Source organism: Miniopterus schreibersii (assembly GCF_964146895.1).
Source record: "Miniopterus schreibersii genome assembly, chromosome: 21".
Classification (NCBI taxonomy): Eukaryota; Metazoa; Chordata; class Mammalia; order Chiroptera; family Miniopteridae; genus Miniopterus; species Miniopterus schreibersii.
The window spans coordinates 5613177-5630260 of NC_138123.1; the positions used below are offsets into that span (position 1 = coordinate 5613177).

The window sequence follows — 17084 nt, forward strand, 5'->3', positions numbered from 1 at the left end:
ACCCATCAATCCTTTGGTGGACACTTAGGTTGTTTCCATGTCTTGGCTACTGTAAGCAATGTTGCAGTGTACATGGGGGTGCAGATGTATTTTCATTTTCTTTGGCTATATATCCAAAAGTGGGATTGCTGGATTATATGCTACTTCCATTTTTAATTTTTGGGGGGGACCTCCATGCTGTTTTCCATGGTGGTTGCACCAGTTTGCATCCCCACCTACAGCGCACAAGGGTTCCCTTTTCTCCACATGCTCACCAACACTGTTCTTTCTTGTCTCTTTGATGATAGTGATTCTGACAGGTGTGGGGTGATATCTCATTGTGGTTTTATTTGCATTTCCCTGATGATTAGGGATGTTGAGCGCCTTTTCATGTACCTGGCGGCCACTTGGAAACATTGGCTCAATGGAGATGTTGATGATGCGTGTTGAAGCTCCTGTAGGACGCCTCTTTTTCACCTTCCTTTGCCTCTAGCAACCTTTGGACTAACAATTAACACTCTGATTCGTTCTTTATCCCCTCATGTCATTCTATCGAGATTGTATGTTCTTTAACTGCACGAGCCATGGGACCACGTGTCGAAGTGATTATACAACAATGAGAATGTCTCATACAAATAGTCAGTTTCCGAGGTTTTATACTTATTTTAAAAGGCTGTCACTTTTCAGTGTTTTAAATGCTTCTGTAAAGCATGATCCAACTTGATTAATACGAAGAAATAGTGTTGAAACTGTTGCACCTCTAATATTGACTCAAAAGTGAGATTATCCCATTTAATCATCCATACTACTCATCAAAGTTGATTCTGAATGAGTCGGCATTAAAAATAAATCCTCAAAAGACTAAGACTCACCACCACTGAGAATCCACAAAAGCTCATGCCACAGGCTCCAGAGCATTTATAACAGAGGAGTTTCTTTCTGTAGGAAAAGTTTAGCTCTAATTTTGAGATATAAGTCTTGCTGTATTTATGTAAAAATTAGTCTTAGAATAGTACTTAGCACGTAGTAGGCGCTCAGTGGTATGCAGCTGATTTGTGGCTTAGTGTAGAGGTGGAATCAAGGTTTTAAATGAGACAAGTGGATAGCAAAAGAATGGTTAAAAACATTACAAAGGAAGCACATTTTTTCACATATAAGTAAACCTGGATCCTAGCCATGGTAATCTTCTGAGATGCATATTCCACGGTTTTTAATGCTTTTAAAAAAGAGGCATTTATAACTTGAGGAATGTGGATACTTGTTTTAGAACTAGAAAAAGATAAGGCAAGTAGTGGGAAAAGTTCATCTGGAGCCTTGTCGATGGAGCTGTTTAGCAGTGGGTGGCGAGTGCCCAAGGGTGACTATGGAGAGCCAGTTGGGAAAGGTGAAGGGACACTGGGTCCTTCCTTATGAATGGCAGTCTAGTGAGGTTAGAAATAATATGGGATCTGAAAACATATGTTCAAATTCAGAGAAATTATTAGACCCATGATTCATTCCTCCAATCAGTCTTGGTTGTAGTTAATTGAGTAACTACGTAGTCAGGTCCTGTACTAGGCACTGGAGGCACGGTCCTGGAAAAAACGCTCACAGTGTCTCTCTGTTAGTTATTGTTATAAGAGTTATGAATGAAAAGTGGAGTATAACACCCACGTCAGTACTAGGGGCTTTATTTTTATAGGACAGACAGGGCAGAACTTACCAAAACTGTTTCTTTATCCAAAAACAAAAAGTTCTTCTAAAATGGCCATAAATATACATTCTTATTGCATGATCCTCGCAGAACTACTAAAACATTGACAGTTTACCAGTGATGGAAGATAAAGCAGTTTATAATGATGAAACAGAAGTATCCTGGTGTCAATCTAATAAAGCTGAGATAATCTTACAAAACGTACATCAAATGCAAGTCACCTGGTCAGGAAGGCATCTTTATTATTGGTTTTAAAGCACCCAAGCTACTTGTGGAACCAGTTGAAGCCGTTTAGACAAAAGCTTATTGGAGAAAAGCCAAAATATGGATAGAGAACGCAATTTACCTTTAGATTGGAGAAAAGATCTAGCTACTGCAATTCATTACTTTAAAAAAATTAAGCCTGGGTGCTTCTGTTTGTTAAAAAAGAAAAATAACCATTGTGTCACAGGAGAGGCTGTTTGTATTATGGGAGGCTCTGGTTTTGAACCGTCTAGACACTGAAAGTGCCTATCAAAATGTAAACTTCACGTGGGCGGGACTCTTGTCTATTTTGTCTGCTGCTCTTTCTGAAGGGCCTTGAATGGTGCTTGGCTTTAGCAGGGCTCGGTGTTTTTAAATGAAGGAAGGAATGGAAAGCATAGTAACAAATGGTGTCAATACGTATATAGGAAGGAAAGTAATGTAACATTTAACATAGAAAAAACAATTTGCAGGGGTGAAATAAGTGGAGTGTATGGAAAGAAGCTATAAAACTGATGATTTTATACTAACAAAATAAGTAGAAAAATATAAGGGAACAGTTCACCCAGAATGTGGCCACGAAATCAGATAATCAAATGACAAGGCTGTTTGAAAGGGTGTTGAATTGCATTATGTTCAATTTGTAAACGCCAAGTGAGAGATAACTACATTCTTACTCAGGGGTGGCTACCATAAGACTTTCAAAGGATTGTTTTGCCTCCGATGTGACATTACAAAACTGTAGTTGGAAGGTACAAGAGTGTGGGTGTAGGCACACCTGCCCGGGTCTGTCCATAACCACTGTCCTGAATTTGAAGAGGGTGCTCTTAATGCGAGTCTTCATCCGCATTTTTTCCACGTTGCCAGAGACCAGTGTGTAACTCACTGGCATGTGCCTTGTCCTTTGTTTCGCTGTCCTGACTTGCCCTGCCCAGTGATGCTGTGACGCTCAGCCTGCTGAAGGGCTTTTGCTCGGGGAAGAGCCACCCAGTTCCTGGTGACTCCTGCATGGGCTGGATCGGCCAGCCCTGTTACTCCCAGCACTCCGTCACTGTGTTATTCCACTCCTCACTCTTCATCCTGCCTTTGAATGGCTTCCTCCCAACCAGGGAAGTACTTACTGTCAGTACACCTTGGTTTATGGGGAGGCTCTCATTTGTTTATGAAATATCCACAATGAGCAATTCCTATGTATGGGTAAAAATTACTGATTACGGTAAAATCACAGAGCAGTAAAATTAGCTACGCTATGTTAAGCTACTACTCTATAGGGAACAGAGTCACTTTGCCACCCAATCAGTATTTATTGGGAAAATAGTTTGTATACTGTGTGAAATCTTATCTGCTTCTGCAGTCCCAACTTGCAAATTTTAATGATTCTCCTATATTTTCCATTTCTATGTGATCCTTCTTAGAAATTCAAAAGGATCCATGGACGTATAGGAAAATTTACATGGGACGAGTCAATCATGGTCATTTAGGAAATTGGGTAGCTACCAATCGCTAGGCACTGTGGTTGGGCCTGGGCGAAAAGAGTTAAATAAGACATTCCCTTCCTTGACCCAGGTCCCAGTCGGGTGGGCGACCAGCCAGCCAGGCACACAGTGTGAGGACAGCAACAGCTCAAGGAAGTCCAGGGTGCGGAGGTGGTAAGAGACAGTGATTGATGATCGCTGGGGGTGTCGGGAGGAGCAGGGGTGTCAGGGAAGCCTTCCAAGAGGTTTTTTTAAGACCAGCTCTAGTTCATCAGACAGAAGAGAGGGGAGGACATTCCGGGAAGAGAGAAGACATGAGTCAAAGGTGCAGAGCAGTCAGCAGTGTGGTGTGTCTGGGGAATTCCAACGGGGCAGCATTTCAGAGTCCAGGGTGCTTGTGGGGAGTGCAAGGAGATGAAGTATGACTTACACGGAGATTGTGTTGTGCAGTGGGGAGGAGCCCAACCTGGACAAGCCCAGTCAGCCAACTCTTGGGCTGACACTGACAGCGATGAAAACATGCACAGGGTATGGTCACAAGGACTTTTCAGTCCTTCTGTGGCCATGTGTACAGTGCAAAAGGCCTTATACAATCTTTAACCTAAAATACATCTTTTCTCTTGAGGCCCTTTTCCATTTCAGTGATTCCGCATTCTCATTGGTGACTGTTGACATGCAAAAAAATGGACCTTGTTAACAACGGGAGAGCCATCAGGACCCAGTTTTATTTTATGAAAAGAACTGACTGTTCTTTTCCTGAAGGACTTGAACCATGTTCCTCTTTAGCTGGGACAAACTCTTTGTTATTGCAGAACTGCCCATCTTGTAGTTTTCTTGTGTGGGTTCAATGAAAGATTGTAGATAGCCTTGTATCCTACTGAAAAAAGTATGCCCTCAATAAATAGTGGCTGGCTGGCCAAGTCTATCAGACATTGGATATATTTGAAACACATGATGAGTGTATTATGAACTCTGCTGAATCTGTCACTTCTGAGAAATTCTTCATTTACAAATGAGTGCAACCTGTTCACACTCATTCGTATGAATGCCCCATGTTTCCATTTAGCTCTGTAAAAATATTATAATGTTAACTGCTGTAACTATTAAGTGAAGAGTTCGGTGCTTGGCTTGGGTACAGTGGTGTTTAATAAATGTCTGTTGAGTTAAAGAACGATTTATTAATCGCTTCTAACCAAGGCCTTTAATTCTTCAACACCTTAGGTCAGAAACCTCTAAGTTCAGCATGCCACATTGGCTAACTATCCTAAAGAAAATTACTCAAACCTTAAAACATTCCTGTCATTGTTTCTCCATAGTCATAGACACAAGAAGCTATATGTAGTGACACAGGCAAATTTTGCTTATAAGCGATCTTGTTATTAAGCAAGGGCTATGGCCGTGCAGTTCTAATTCAGTCACAATACTGCCTCATGCCACTTCAAGGGGAGGAGAGCTCACAGGGGCACACACTCCTTTCCAAAAACACAATGACTTTTCCTAGCCTATGCAAAGTGAGTGTTCATTATATAACAAGCCCAGAATGCCAGGCATAAATTATTTGAATGCCACTTAAAAAAAAGAGAGAGGAAGGGAGAGGGAGAGAGAGAGAGAAACATCAATGATGAGAGTCGTTTATCGGCTGCCTCCTGCACACCTCCCACTGGGGATCGAGCCTGCAACCCGGGCATGTGCCCTGACCGGGAATCCAACCGTGACCTCCTGGATCCTAGGTTGATGCTCAACCTCTGAGCCATGAGGGCTGGGCTTTTTTTCTTTTTTTTGGATAAAGTTGTTTCTAGCCCATTTTGTTAATGAGAATTGTGGATTTGAGTTATCCATCCAACAAATATTCCCTTTGAATGGAGCTCTGCTGTTTTAAAGCCTTTTTTAATGAATTGGTTTAAAAAATAAGTATCCCTTACTATTGTCACATGGTTTTCAGTTCAGGTTCAATATAAGAACACAGTGTAGCTAAAGGGTTTGCCCATGACCTTTCATGGGCTGTCCTTTGAGCTCCGTCTCTAATTAGTCATGATACATTACATGTATAATGAACCTTATGGGGTGAACAACACCGCATATCACAGTTTTCTTCTGTACACTGTGAGCCTGGTGCATCTGTGATCTTGACTAAGTCAACCGAGTGGACTTATGCTTGCCTGCGTCAGTACAAGGGTAAGGACACAGGAGAGTAAGCTAGTGGGCACTGAAGAGCGAAACCCAAGCAAGCAGTGGAAGGAGTGATTCATGTTCCAAAGGGGCTGGACACCTTTCATGGGTACTTGTTCATTCCCAGTTACCACGGGGACTGTCGTGACAAGGTGTTCCCGGGTGGCCGAGCAGTCAGCAATGCTGCTGACACCGTTAGCAGCCCCTATAGGCGACGGGGACTCCAGTTAATCAGGAAAGTACAAGCTGTGCCCTGGCAACCTCAGTGCATGGCGGTGATTCAGGATGCGCAGCGGAGCTGTGAGAGCTCGGCGCTCCCAGCCGCTCAGCATAATTCAGCGGGCAGCCTGCAGGCCCACAGCCTGACCAGTGTTCGAAGAGGAGTGATCAGCACCAAAGGGACCTTGCGATTTTTATTTGCGCTGTGAGAGAGGGAAGTGTTTACAAGATACGGTGCTAAATAAGCAAGTACATAGGTGGTGCTCTAAAAGTGACTATGTTCGGAGAGATTTGTTTTTCCTTAGGGGATCTCTGTATTTGCTATTTTTAGGTCTTTTGGAACATGTTGTAAGGGTCAAGTGTTAACTTTCAGAAGCCACCTTGAATAAGTCAGGATTAAAACCATCTGGTGCAGGGGGTTTTGTTTGTTATGTTTTTTCAAATTGGTGGACTTCAGGAGAGAGGCGGAATTGCCCATCCTGAGATCCCCACTGGGAGCTTATGGAAGTGGCTCTGAAATGGAATCTGTGCCCTCCCATTGCTCCTCTTATCTGCCCGCCCACCCGAGAGGAAGCCAAAAAGCAGCACTGGGAAGATGGGGAAAGAAGATGGTCAGGCTGTTGTCCCAGAGGCTGAGTGTGCAAAACATAAGCTCAAATGAGACGGGAAGCAGCGGCCGTGCTTTTTAGGGGGCCCCTGGGCCCCCCTGCAGGGCTGTAGCAGGATGCGAGGCGGCAGGTGGGTGGAGGGAGGCGGCCACCTGGAGCAGGCGGGACAGGGCCAAAGTCAGAGCCTGCTCCCCTCTGTCCCTCATCACGCGTCCAAGTGACGCTTCCCGTGTCCCAGGAAGTGACGACCAGCCCTGTAGACGCCGTGGCTCCGGGGGGCGCCCCCTCGGGGTGCTGCGGTGCGCGCCCCGCGACCTCTCCCGCGGTCCCCATTCCCGAGGAGGCCGCGCCGTCCGGGCACCTGGACCAGGTGCCTGGCTGAGCCCCGCTGGCGCCCCCAGGGGCTTTTGTGCCCCGTGCCCAACTCTTAGGGTGACCTGACCCCACCGCTTCCTGCAGAGGGGACAGCGGGCTCCGCAGGGCGGGGGCGGGAGGGCTGGGCGCCGGGGCGCGGGAGGGTTAAGAGCCGGAGAAGCCCCGCGGGAGCCGGTCCACGCGCCCGGAGCTTCCCCCGCGAAACGACGAAAAGGGACCAGCGCCCTCCCGCTGCGCCCGGCAGAACCCGACACCGCGCCGAGAAAGGCGCCGAGGCCCGGAGCGGCCGAGCTCGGCGGGCGGGGCGCGCGACCGAAATACACGGGGCTCGGCCGCTGGCGCGCGCGGCGGGAGGAGGGGCGCCCCGCACCCCGATGAGGGAATGAATGGAGAGGCCCCCGGGGGGCGCCCGCCCACCCGGCCGCGGCCCAGCGCCTCGGGGCGCCCAGAGCCGCGCCCGCCGCTCCCCCCGGCTCGGCGGCGGCGCTGAGCGCGGACCCGGCCGGCACGGGCCCCGCGCGCGGCTGCGGCACAGCCCGGGGGCGCCGCTCCGCCGGGCGGGGCGCGGGGCGCTGTCAGGGCCGCGGCTCCCGGGCCCCCGCCGCGCGCGCCGGGCCGCCGCCCGAGGCGCGAGCGCACCTTCAGCCGCGGCCCCCGGAGCCCCGCGGGGCCCGGACGCCGCCCCCGCCGCCTGAGCCCGCGGCGCCGCCCCGGCCCGCCCGCCCGCGCCCTCCCTCCGCGCCGCCCGCGTCCCCGGCGCCGCCGCGGGCAGCCGCCCCCTCCCCTCCCCGCCCGCGCGGCCTCGTCCCCGCTCCGCGCCCGCCGCTCGCACCGCCCGCGGCCTGCGGGAGCGCTGCGCCCGGCCTCGGCCCGCGCCCCGCCCGCGCCCGGAGCCCGCACCCGCCCGGCCCGCGGGACCCCGGCGCGACCCCGCCGCCCGCACAAGATGTCGGCCCGGACGCCATTGCCCACGGTGAACGAGCGGGACGCCGAGAACGTGAGTAGCCGCCCGCCCCGCGCCGCCAGACCCCCTCCGGCCGCGGCCCCGATCGGCCCCCGATCGCCCCCCGCGCGCCTCGGGGTCCCCGCCGGGCGCCGCCGGACCCGGGCCCCCCTCGCCCGGGCTGCACCCCAGCCCTCCGGCGCGAGGCGGGGGGACTGAGCGGCGCCCCTGCCCGGGGGTGGCCCCGCGGGGAGCGGGGAGCTGGGGCAGGGCCGGGCCGGCGGCGGGCATCCCGGCCGCGTGATGGCCCCGCGGCGGCCGCATCCCAGCCCGGCCGCGCCGGGGGCGGCCCGCCGCCGACCGCTCCCCCCGCTCCGCGCCCGGCTTTTCGGGCCCCTTCAGCCCTTGGCACCCCCACCCCGCAGTGCCCCGTGACTTTGCTTTTTGTAGCATTGTGTCCCCGCGGCCGCGGAGGGGCGCGGACGGCGGTCGGGGCGCGCGGGAGGCGCCCGCCGCGCTCGGGGGGCGTGAGCCCGGGTCCCGCGCGGCGCTGGAGGGACGCGCCGGGCGCCTGGATCCCGCGGGGCAGTCGGGGCAGGTTTTGCTCCGGGTCCCCTGTCCTCCGAGCGTCACGAGGCGCATGTCTTTGAAGGAAGGATTTTCTGTGTCTTTGATCAACTTGCCCTCAGGAGTTTTTGTCTAGGTGCAGATGCCGCTGCTGTTTAAGCTCCTGAGAACCACAGGGACACGATCGGCTTGTTTCCACCTTGTGAAAAGTACAGTTGTGTGTGTGTGTGAGTCCTTTTGTGGGAAAGACATAAAACAGCAACAACAACACAACTCTCATGGCCTGTACCTCGGGCCTTGGCTGATCTTCTGACTTGTTTTAAGGAGCTAGAAGGGTAGCAAGTTTTGGGGGGCTGTCCAGATCTCTCCGGTTGTCTGCTTAACTCAGGGGCTCTCCAGCTCTTGGTGTGCCGATGCCTCCACGGCGTGGGGAGAATAAGTGCTTTGGGGTTCTTAGACAAAAGATAGAATGGAGACAGTCGCCTCTGAACATCCGAGCGAGGTGTGGACAGATTATTTGATCCTGGAGAGTAGGGGACCACAGAGGCTTCATATGATGATGTGACGCGAGAAGAGCTTCTAGGGACAGACTGTTGTTAGAAGACCCAGGAAGATGTTCAGAGTGTGCTTTTGTCCTCTGTGGTGCGGTGCGTCTAAAATGGTAAAGATAGTGTAAGGCGGCTGCTCTGTAAGTGATCACTTAATCTGCACCATGGCTGTTGTTATAGAAACATCACTGATACATGTAATTTTGATGGAGAGATTGAAGAGGGCCTGGGGAAAAGACGAAAATGTTGATAAAAGTTGATTTTAAAGCCAAGCTGGTGCAGAATTGTTCCAACAGGAGCTCTGAAAAGATTCCCGTCACTCGGCGTGTGGTTTGGGTGTGCGTGAAAAGTGAGACCTTTGTTTTAATTAGCAAAACGCTGTGTGTGTGAATGAACCTCAGAAGGGTGGGATGATACATTGTTTTTATTTTCTTCTGGATTTTGAATAGTACATATAGCTCTTTCCATACTTGGATAAATAAGGTGGTTGACGTGAGAGAGCATTATAGAAATATGAATGCAGCATCACACGTATGACCCCCCAAAAAACCACATTTTTAAGCTAAGCAGTAATCATGTGACAAATTTTGTTCTGAAAATGATTATGCTGTATAAACTCATTTGCCGTGTCTGAACATATTTCAAAGTCACTCTTACGGTCTTGTCCCTTGCTGCCGTTATGTGGTACATAACTATACCTACAGTTACCTTCTTTACCCGCGTCCTGATTTTCTCCTAATTGCCATGGGAAATACGTATTGTACTACAGCTGTTAATTTATCAATGAGGATGCGCTCAGCTTTGGTTTTGAGTTGGAAGAGATATAGTAGTAGGATTGAAGACAAGGCTTCGCCCTCGCCGGTTGGGCTCAGTGGTTAGAGCATCGGCCCGTGGACTGAAGGGTCCTGGGTTTGATTCCGGCCAAGGGCACCCACTTGGGTCGCAGGCTCTGTCCCCGGCCTGCTTGGGGCAAGTGCGGGAGGCAGCCAATGGATGTTCCTCGATGTTTCTCTCTCTCTGTATCTCCCTCCCTCCCTCTCTCTGAAAAGCAATGGGAAAATATCCTCAGGTGACCACTAAACATAAAAGACCAGGCCTCTCCCCTCAAGGAACTTACAGAAAAGGTAAATGTGACCCCAAACAGCGCACGTTAGGAAACCCTGTGGACAGGGCTGGGTTGCTTCATAAGTGCTGTAGGTGTGTTTATTAAAGGGGCCAGCAGTGATGGTTATTTAAATTACCAGTTGGCGTCTCTCTTCATTCTCTGGTTGGTAGTGACAGAAAATGTCACTGCCCATTCTTGACGTACCTTTCATCAATAAATAAAGTAACAAAGCCTCTTGATGGCTAATAGGTCGATGCCAGTATGGCCGTCAAACTATACATTTGTTTGTTGTGTTTCCAGTTACAGTGACATATTTTAAAAACGGGTTGTGAATATTTACATTCGTATGACAATGAAAGGCCTCTCACTCTTGTGGAATATTAAGGGCATAACTAAAAATATTTCATTACCGCAGGAAATTAAAAGAAGCAAATATGGTCACTTAAAGAGCCGTCTTGTATTTTATTGAAATCATTGGCAGTTTATATAAAAATTTGTTTACTCGTACATAAGTGGATTTGGAGTTTGTATCCTTGGGTATATGTGATATCTACCCATGTCACTAATATGCATTGAGGATAAATTTAAAAATTCCAAAGGGGAATGTTAGCACCGAGCTTCTGTGTACTGCTGCTGTTTAGAGTCGACTGAGAGAGAGTTGACTGTCTTTAGGAACATTAGTGTGCACTTTTTCAGAAGTATTTTGTTAGGTGAAGGATTTGTGTGTGCACTAACAGGCCTCACATGGCATAAACACTTCATAGTGAAGTAGAAAAGGTGTGTCGCAGATAATAGCATCAATTTATGCTAAAGGGGTTTGATTTTAGGCTGTAAAGAGAAGAATGGGCATCTGAAATAATTTCCTTCTGTCGAATTACTTGGATAATTCCAGCATAGATATAGATAACATATTACTATTATTTTTATGTGCTTTTAAATGAAGCAAGAAAAAAAAAAGTTTGTGTGTTTTTTGGAAAAACTCTGATGATGCTAATTTTTATGGATCCAAAATGTCCAGGCTAGCTTTCCGTGGTGAAATTTTGGTCCGTATGAAGAAGATTGGTTTGACTCCTTTTGGGAATGTTTGAAAACAGACTTTGGTGATAGTTGTGTTGAGACTTTGAATGACACAGCTCTGGATGGTGATTCTGTTCATGGATCTGACATTCACTGATGGCTGTAACAAGTACTGGCTGTAACATAGGTGGCCGTCAGTTGCTTGTCCCCGGGAATCACTGTTAATAACCACTCAGCACCCCGTGCACACCTCACGTGTCACAGTACCTGTCACGCTACATTCTAATTGCTGACTTACTTGGTCTCCTTAATTCTGTACTTGCCGGTGCTCAGCCCGATGACTGGGAGCAATACACAAGAGATTAGTGCTATAATGTTCCCCTTTGAATTTTTTCATTTGTCATCAAAACATAGCAGTTCCTGGCTTTGGGGATTCTGATTAGGTTATGCTAGACCTTAACTCCTCCATGTGCCTTAACTTCTCATTCGCTTTTCCCACGAGTTCCTTGCCTCTCTGTAGAGCAATCTGTACAGTTTGTTTAGATCTGAACTCTGTGGATTTATATCTTTCATTCATTTTGGAAATACAGCAACCAGTATCTCTTGGAATACTGTATGGCCTTACTCCTCTGTTCTCTCCAGTGTTTCTGGTACTCTGATCGGAGATGCTGCATTTTTTTATTCTCTACTGCATACATCTTAAACTCTCATTCATTTCTTCCCCAATGTTATTGGATCTCTGCTGCAGTCTATAGTAAAATCTACAGTGCAGTTACTGTTTGTAATATGTTGTGGTTAGCTACATTTCATTGGCTGTATTTGAATCACTGTTAACCCCTCTGTTGAATTTGGTTTTTAGTGGTAAAAACAGATAACATGAGATCTGAGATCTGCCCTCTTAACCAGCCCCTGAGTGTGCCGTACAGTATTGTTAACTACAGGCGCAATGTTGTACAGCAGCTCTCTGGAACCTTTTCATCTTGCATGGCTGAGACTTTATACCCATTGAACAGCAACTCCCATTTTCTTCTCTCCCCAGCCCCTGGCAGCCACGGTTCTCCTCTCTGCTTCTATAAATTTGACGACTTTAGATACCTCATTTAAGAGGAATCGCGCAGTATTGACCGTTCTATGACTGGCTAATATCACTTAGCATAATGTCCTCAAAATTTATCCATGCTATAACATATAACGGAAATCCTTCCTTTTTATGGTGGGACAGTATTCCATTGATTGTATATAACACACTTTCTTTACCCATTAATCTGCTGATGGACATTTGGGCTGTTCTCATATCTTGACTATTATGAATATTGCTTCAGTGAACAATTCCTATTCTTCTGAATAAATTCCTAGCAGTGGGAGCTCTATTTTTATTTTATTTTATTTTTTTGAGGAACACCATACTGTTTTCCATAGTGGCTGCCCCATTCCCCATTCCCACGAACAGTGCACAAGGTTTCAGTTTCCCCATATCCTCACCAACATTTGTTATTGTCGGTTTTGTTTTATTTTGTTTTTTGATAATGGCCATCCTAACAGGCATGAGGTGATATCGCACTGTGGTTTTGATTTACAGCTTCCTGTTAGTGATGTTGAGCATCTTTTCTTATATCTGTAGGCCAGTTTTACATCTTCTTTGGAGAAACATCTTTTCAGTGATATAATGCAGCCTGTCTATTTTTGCCTTGATTGCCTTTGCTTTTGGTATTATATCCATGAAATCGTTTCCAAGAATAACGTACTAAAGTTTTCCCCCTATGTTTTCTTCTAGGAATTTTATTATAGTTTTAGGTATTACGTTTAAGTCTTTAATCCATTTTAAGTTGACTTTTGTGTATAAGTGAAAGGTCCAATTTGTGGATATCCAGTTTTCCCAGCACCATCTGTTGCAAAGACTATCCTTTCTCCATTGTGTAGTCTTGGCACTCTTGTGAGTGATCATTTGACTGTATATCCATAGGTTTATTCCAGTTAGTCTAAGGTGTTGTATTCAAGTCCTCTGTTTCCTTCTTAATCTTCTGTGTGGATGGTCATCTAATATTAAAAGTGGGGTGGTGAAATTTCCTACTTCATTTTATTGCTATTTCTCCCTTCAGTTCTGTCTGTGTTTGCTTCATATATTTAAGTGCTCTGATGTTGGTGTCTAGAAATATTTATAACTGTTGTATCTTCTTGGTGAACTGACCCTTTAATCATTATATAGTGTCCTTTTTTCTCTTGTGACACTTTTTGACATAAAGCTTACTTTGTTTGATATAGGTATGGCCACCCATGCTCTTTACTATTTATTTTTTGCTTTAAATAAGTTTCCTGTCCTTTCTCTCTTCTCCTTCTGGGACTCCCATAATGTGTATATTGGTCTACTGTTCGATATCCCATAACTCCCTTAGGCTTTCTTCACTTTTTTTTTACTATTTTTTTCTTTTTTGCTCCTCTGACTAGATAATTTCAAATAACCTGTCTTCAAGTTCACTGATTTTTTTCCCCCTGCTTGGCCAAGTCTATAGTTGAACCCCTCTAATAATGTTCTCAGTATAGTTATTGCATTCTTCAGCTCCCAAATTTCTGTTTGATTATTTTTCAAACTTCCTATTTCTTTATTGAAATTCTTTTGTTCATGCATCATTTTCATGAGCAAATTGAGCATCATTATGCCAGTTATTTGGAATTCTTTGTCAGGTAATACACATACCTGTGTTTGTTTAGGATTGGCTTAAGGAGATTTAATTTCTTCCTTTGATTGGGCCATTTTGCCCTGTTTCTTTGTGTTTCCTGTATCTTTGTGTTGGTATCCATGCAGTTTTAAAATTGGCTTACTTCTACCAGTCATTCCAGCCTGGCTTGAAACATGGAAGGTTCTTTACCATTCAGTGCAGCTGGAGATCCTCTGGGCTCTCAGACCTTTGCTGTGGACTTGTCTTCTCAACTTGTGTGTGTAGTTTCCTGGTTAGAGGGATTTGGTGGTTCATTTTCTTAGGAGCCCATATCTCTAGCTCCCCCTGGTGTCTGTCTGCTGTACTGTGGTTTCTCTGAAGTAGCAGGACAGTGAGCAGCTCTTTGGTTCTCAGCAGCCCCGAGGTATCTAGCGTTTGCTGATTCCCACCAGCACCGTGAGTACAGCTGGACAGAACTGGTCCTTGGGCAGTTCCCTGAAAAGCCAGAGTGTTGGATGTATGCTCTACTGTTCTCTTTACCCATCTGTTGAATTTTTAATTATATTAATTCTGTTCTTTATTTTTAAAAGTTCTAAAATCAGTCTGGCCTTTTTAATAGTCTCTGCTCTTCACTCATTTTTGCAATTTCAACTTTATTTTCTTAAACACTTAATGTATAGTTACTTACAGTCTGTGTCTGGAAATTTTTTTATCTGAAATCCCTGGGAATTTAGCTTTATGGTTGGTGTCTACTGGTTCTCATTCACTGTGGCTTGTTTCTTTTTGTATTTGCTGGTCTTTGCTGATGAACTCCTGTTTGCCTGATTTCTACCTGTGTGAAACTTGGGAGTTTGAATAAAGGATGACTTCTTCTAGAGAGTCTTTTTTTCTGAGGAAGTATTATTTAATATTGTTTGACCACTGTATCCATTTTGTTCAGGCTGTAAACAAATCAGAGCTGAGAAACAGTCCAAAGTTCTAATGGAACTCCGTGTACAGGGTATAGTAACAGGCTTACTTTAAGCCTTTAAAGCATGAGCACCTTTCTTTTGGGGAGCGACAGTGCCGCTTTCACAGTCTCAAAAGAGGGTTTGCTTTCTGTTTCATCTCAGTTGGAGACGCTAGAGATACAAAGGCAAATGAAACCTGTCCCTGCCCTGGAGGGACGCGAGCCTGAGGAGGGAGGTGGACATTGAGACAAACGGGTGCAGTAGAAAGTTACAGCTCCTTGTCATCCGAGTGCTCAGGACCCAGAATACAGAAGGAGGGGGCGGTGGGAGGGAGCCCTCAAGAAAGGTCCACAGCCTGTGAACTGGGCCTCAGACATCGGCCCCCCTTTGCCAGGTGGCTCTGCGGAGAACTGAGTTGGTGGGAAGAAGAGAATATTGGGCTGAAGGAGCGAGACGGACAAAGGCCCAAGCGTGAAGTTGAGAGGTGGAACAGGAGCCTGCCTGGGCGGGCAGTGATTAGCTAGAGGACCGGCGGGAGAACAGGCACAGCCCCGCCTGCATAGCCCAAACCGGCCCTGGAGATGGTGGACATTGGACGATTTAAGCAGAGGGCCAGTGTGATTCGATTTGTACTCTGTGTGTGCTTTAGAAACACTCCAGCTTCTTAATTTAGTGGACTGCCTTCTCATGGTCCATGAAAGAGCCTCTAATATAATATTTATATAATATTTATATAAAAGTTATGTGGCGTATTGGGAGAAGGGCTAGAAATCGGAGCTAGTGATGAAAACTCTCTCCTTGACCAAACTTCAGGGTGACTCCTCGCAGTTTTCCTAACTGGGCTCTGACCTTGGCCTTGGTGTCTGTCCTGTCCCTGCAGGACAGGGAATTCTGGGAAGTCAGTTTAGTGAGGGTCATTCACCCTTGATATCTGACCACCCTGGATGTCTAACCAGTTTCCTCATCCCTTACCTTTGATGTCTACGTTCTTGACCTGCCTTCAGCAAGAATCCTGTTGGGCTGGTTTAGCAAGAATCCCCCTACCCTTGATGTCTCCTCTTAGTAATTTTCCGTCCCCTGACCCCCTTACTCTGCACCTTGGTCATAAATCCCCAGCTGTCATTGCTGTACTCAGAACTGATCTCTCTCTCCTATCCTAATTCCCCTGTTGCAGTAATCTTGAGTAAAGTCTTCCTTACCATTTATCAAGTGTCAGAGAATAATTATTTCTTTAACACCACTTAAGATTCACATTTCATAATGAAATTCCATACACATTTCACCGAGGCTGTATGTATTGGCAGTGAATTTAGAGAAGCCCATAGTAACCATAAAAACATTAGTAGGCCAGAAATTAGAGCCTCTCCCGACTGAGGGCAGAAGAATGGGGTGACTTAAAGGGGTTACAACAAGGATTTAGCAAATGCTAGACTGGTAATTAATTTTTTTATGGCATCCTGTTTTTGTGATTTTAGTTCATTTTTAAATTTTTTATATTTGTGTGTGTGTCTTTGTGATTTTAATCAGTGGTGAATACAGTTGACCTAAGAGGGGGAAAGTATTTAGCTGCTGAGTCACTAGCTAGTTTATCTTGGGTAGGTCATTTAGCCTTTCTTCCTTTCGTCACTTACTGGTGCATCTCATTTTGGCACTTACCTATAAACTGTGTGGCATATTTTCTCTGTAGAAATTATTAATCAACTGAATAGCATTGCTAAATCGTGCCATTGATCCCTCTGGCCACGCCAAATTCTTTCTGTTTACTGTTGAACTACCAAAAACTAGAGAGGAATAAACCATGTACCAGTGGCTACCTGTTTAAACCTGGGGAATTGACTTTCTAGTAAATTCTTTTTTAAAAAAAATGTTTTTATTGCTTTTAGGATGAGAAGAAGGGAGAGGGGGAGAGAGAGAAACATCGATGTGAGAGATACAACAGTCGGCTGCCTCCTGGGCGCCCCCTACTGGGGAATCGAGCCCGCAACTCTGGCATGTCCCTGACCGGGAATTGAATCGGTGGCCTTTTGGTGCGTGGGCTGAAGCCCAACCAACTGTGCCACACCGGCCAGGGCTCTAGTAAATTCTTAACTACTAGTGCCCAAAGGACATGCTAAGGAGGAAAGCTTTGAATAGAAAAGCTTGGTGGGAGCTCGGTTGATTAGCTCCGCTTTTCTCTTCTACCTTCCTCTCTAGGAGGGGAAAACCAAGGGGCGTCTTCTTTGATCTCTGTTCTGCTGGAATTGAATATTTATCCCGCTGCTGATTCTACGTCGTGTGCACTTGGAGACAGTACTTTCAAACGGGACTGTAATTTCCTTAAACTGCCCCCACATATAATCCTGCAACTCCTTGAGACAAGAACCCTATTGCTGACCTGCCTGCCAGTCAGGCGATGGTGCCCACCATGCCTGGCTTTCAGAAGTTTTCCAAATTGCCTGCTGTGTTGTATGAAAAACAGCAAGAACATGTCAGTAAAATACATCCCCTCCTAACTTGAGCACAATGTTGTGCACGTAGTAGGTGCTTGGTGGATGTT

At 46.7% G+C, this 17084-nt stretch overlaps 1 protein-coding gene across 2 annotated transcripts in view; it reads left to right on the forward strand.

The window, feature by feature from the left end:
- Positions 1-7626: 7626 nt before the first annotated feature.
- Positions 7627-17084, forward strand: part of MARK1 (microtubule affinity regulating kinase 1) — a 46221-nt gene continuing 36763 nt past the window's right edge. For both annotated transcript variants that reach the window (XM_081124306.1, XM_081124307.1), the window contains exon 1: positions 7627-7758. In XM_081124306.1, the coding sequence (XP_080980432.1) occupies positions 7708-7758 (51 nt within the window). In that variant the 5' untranslated portion in view covers positions 7627-7707. The remainder of the gene's footprint in view (positions 7759-17084) is intronic.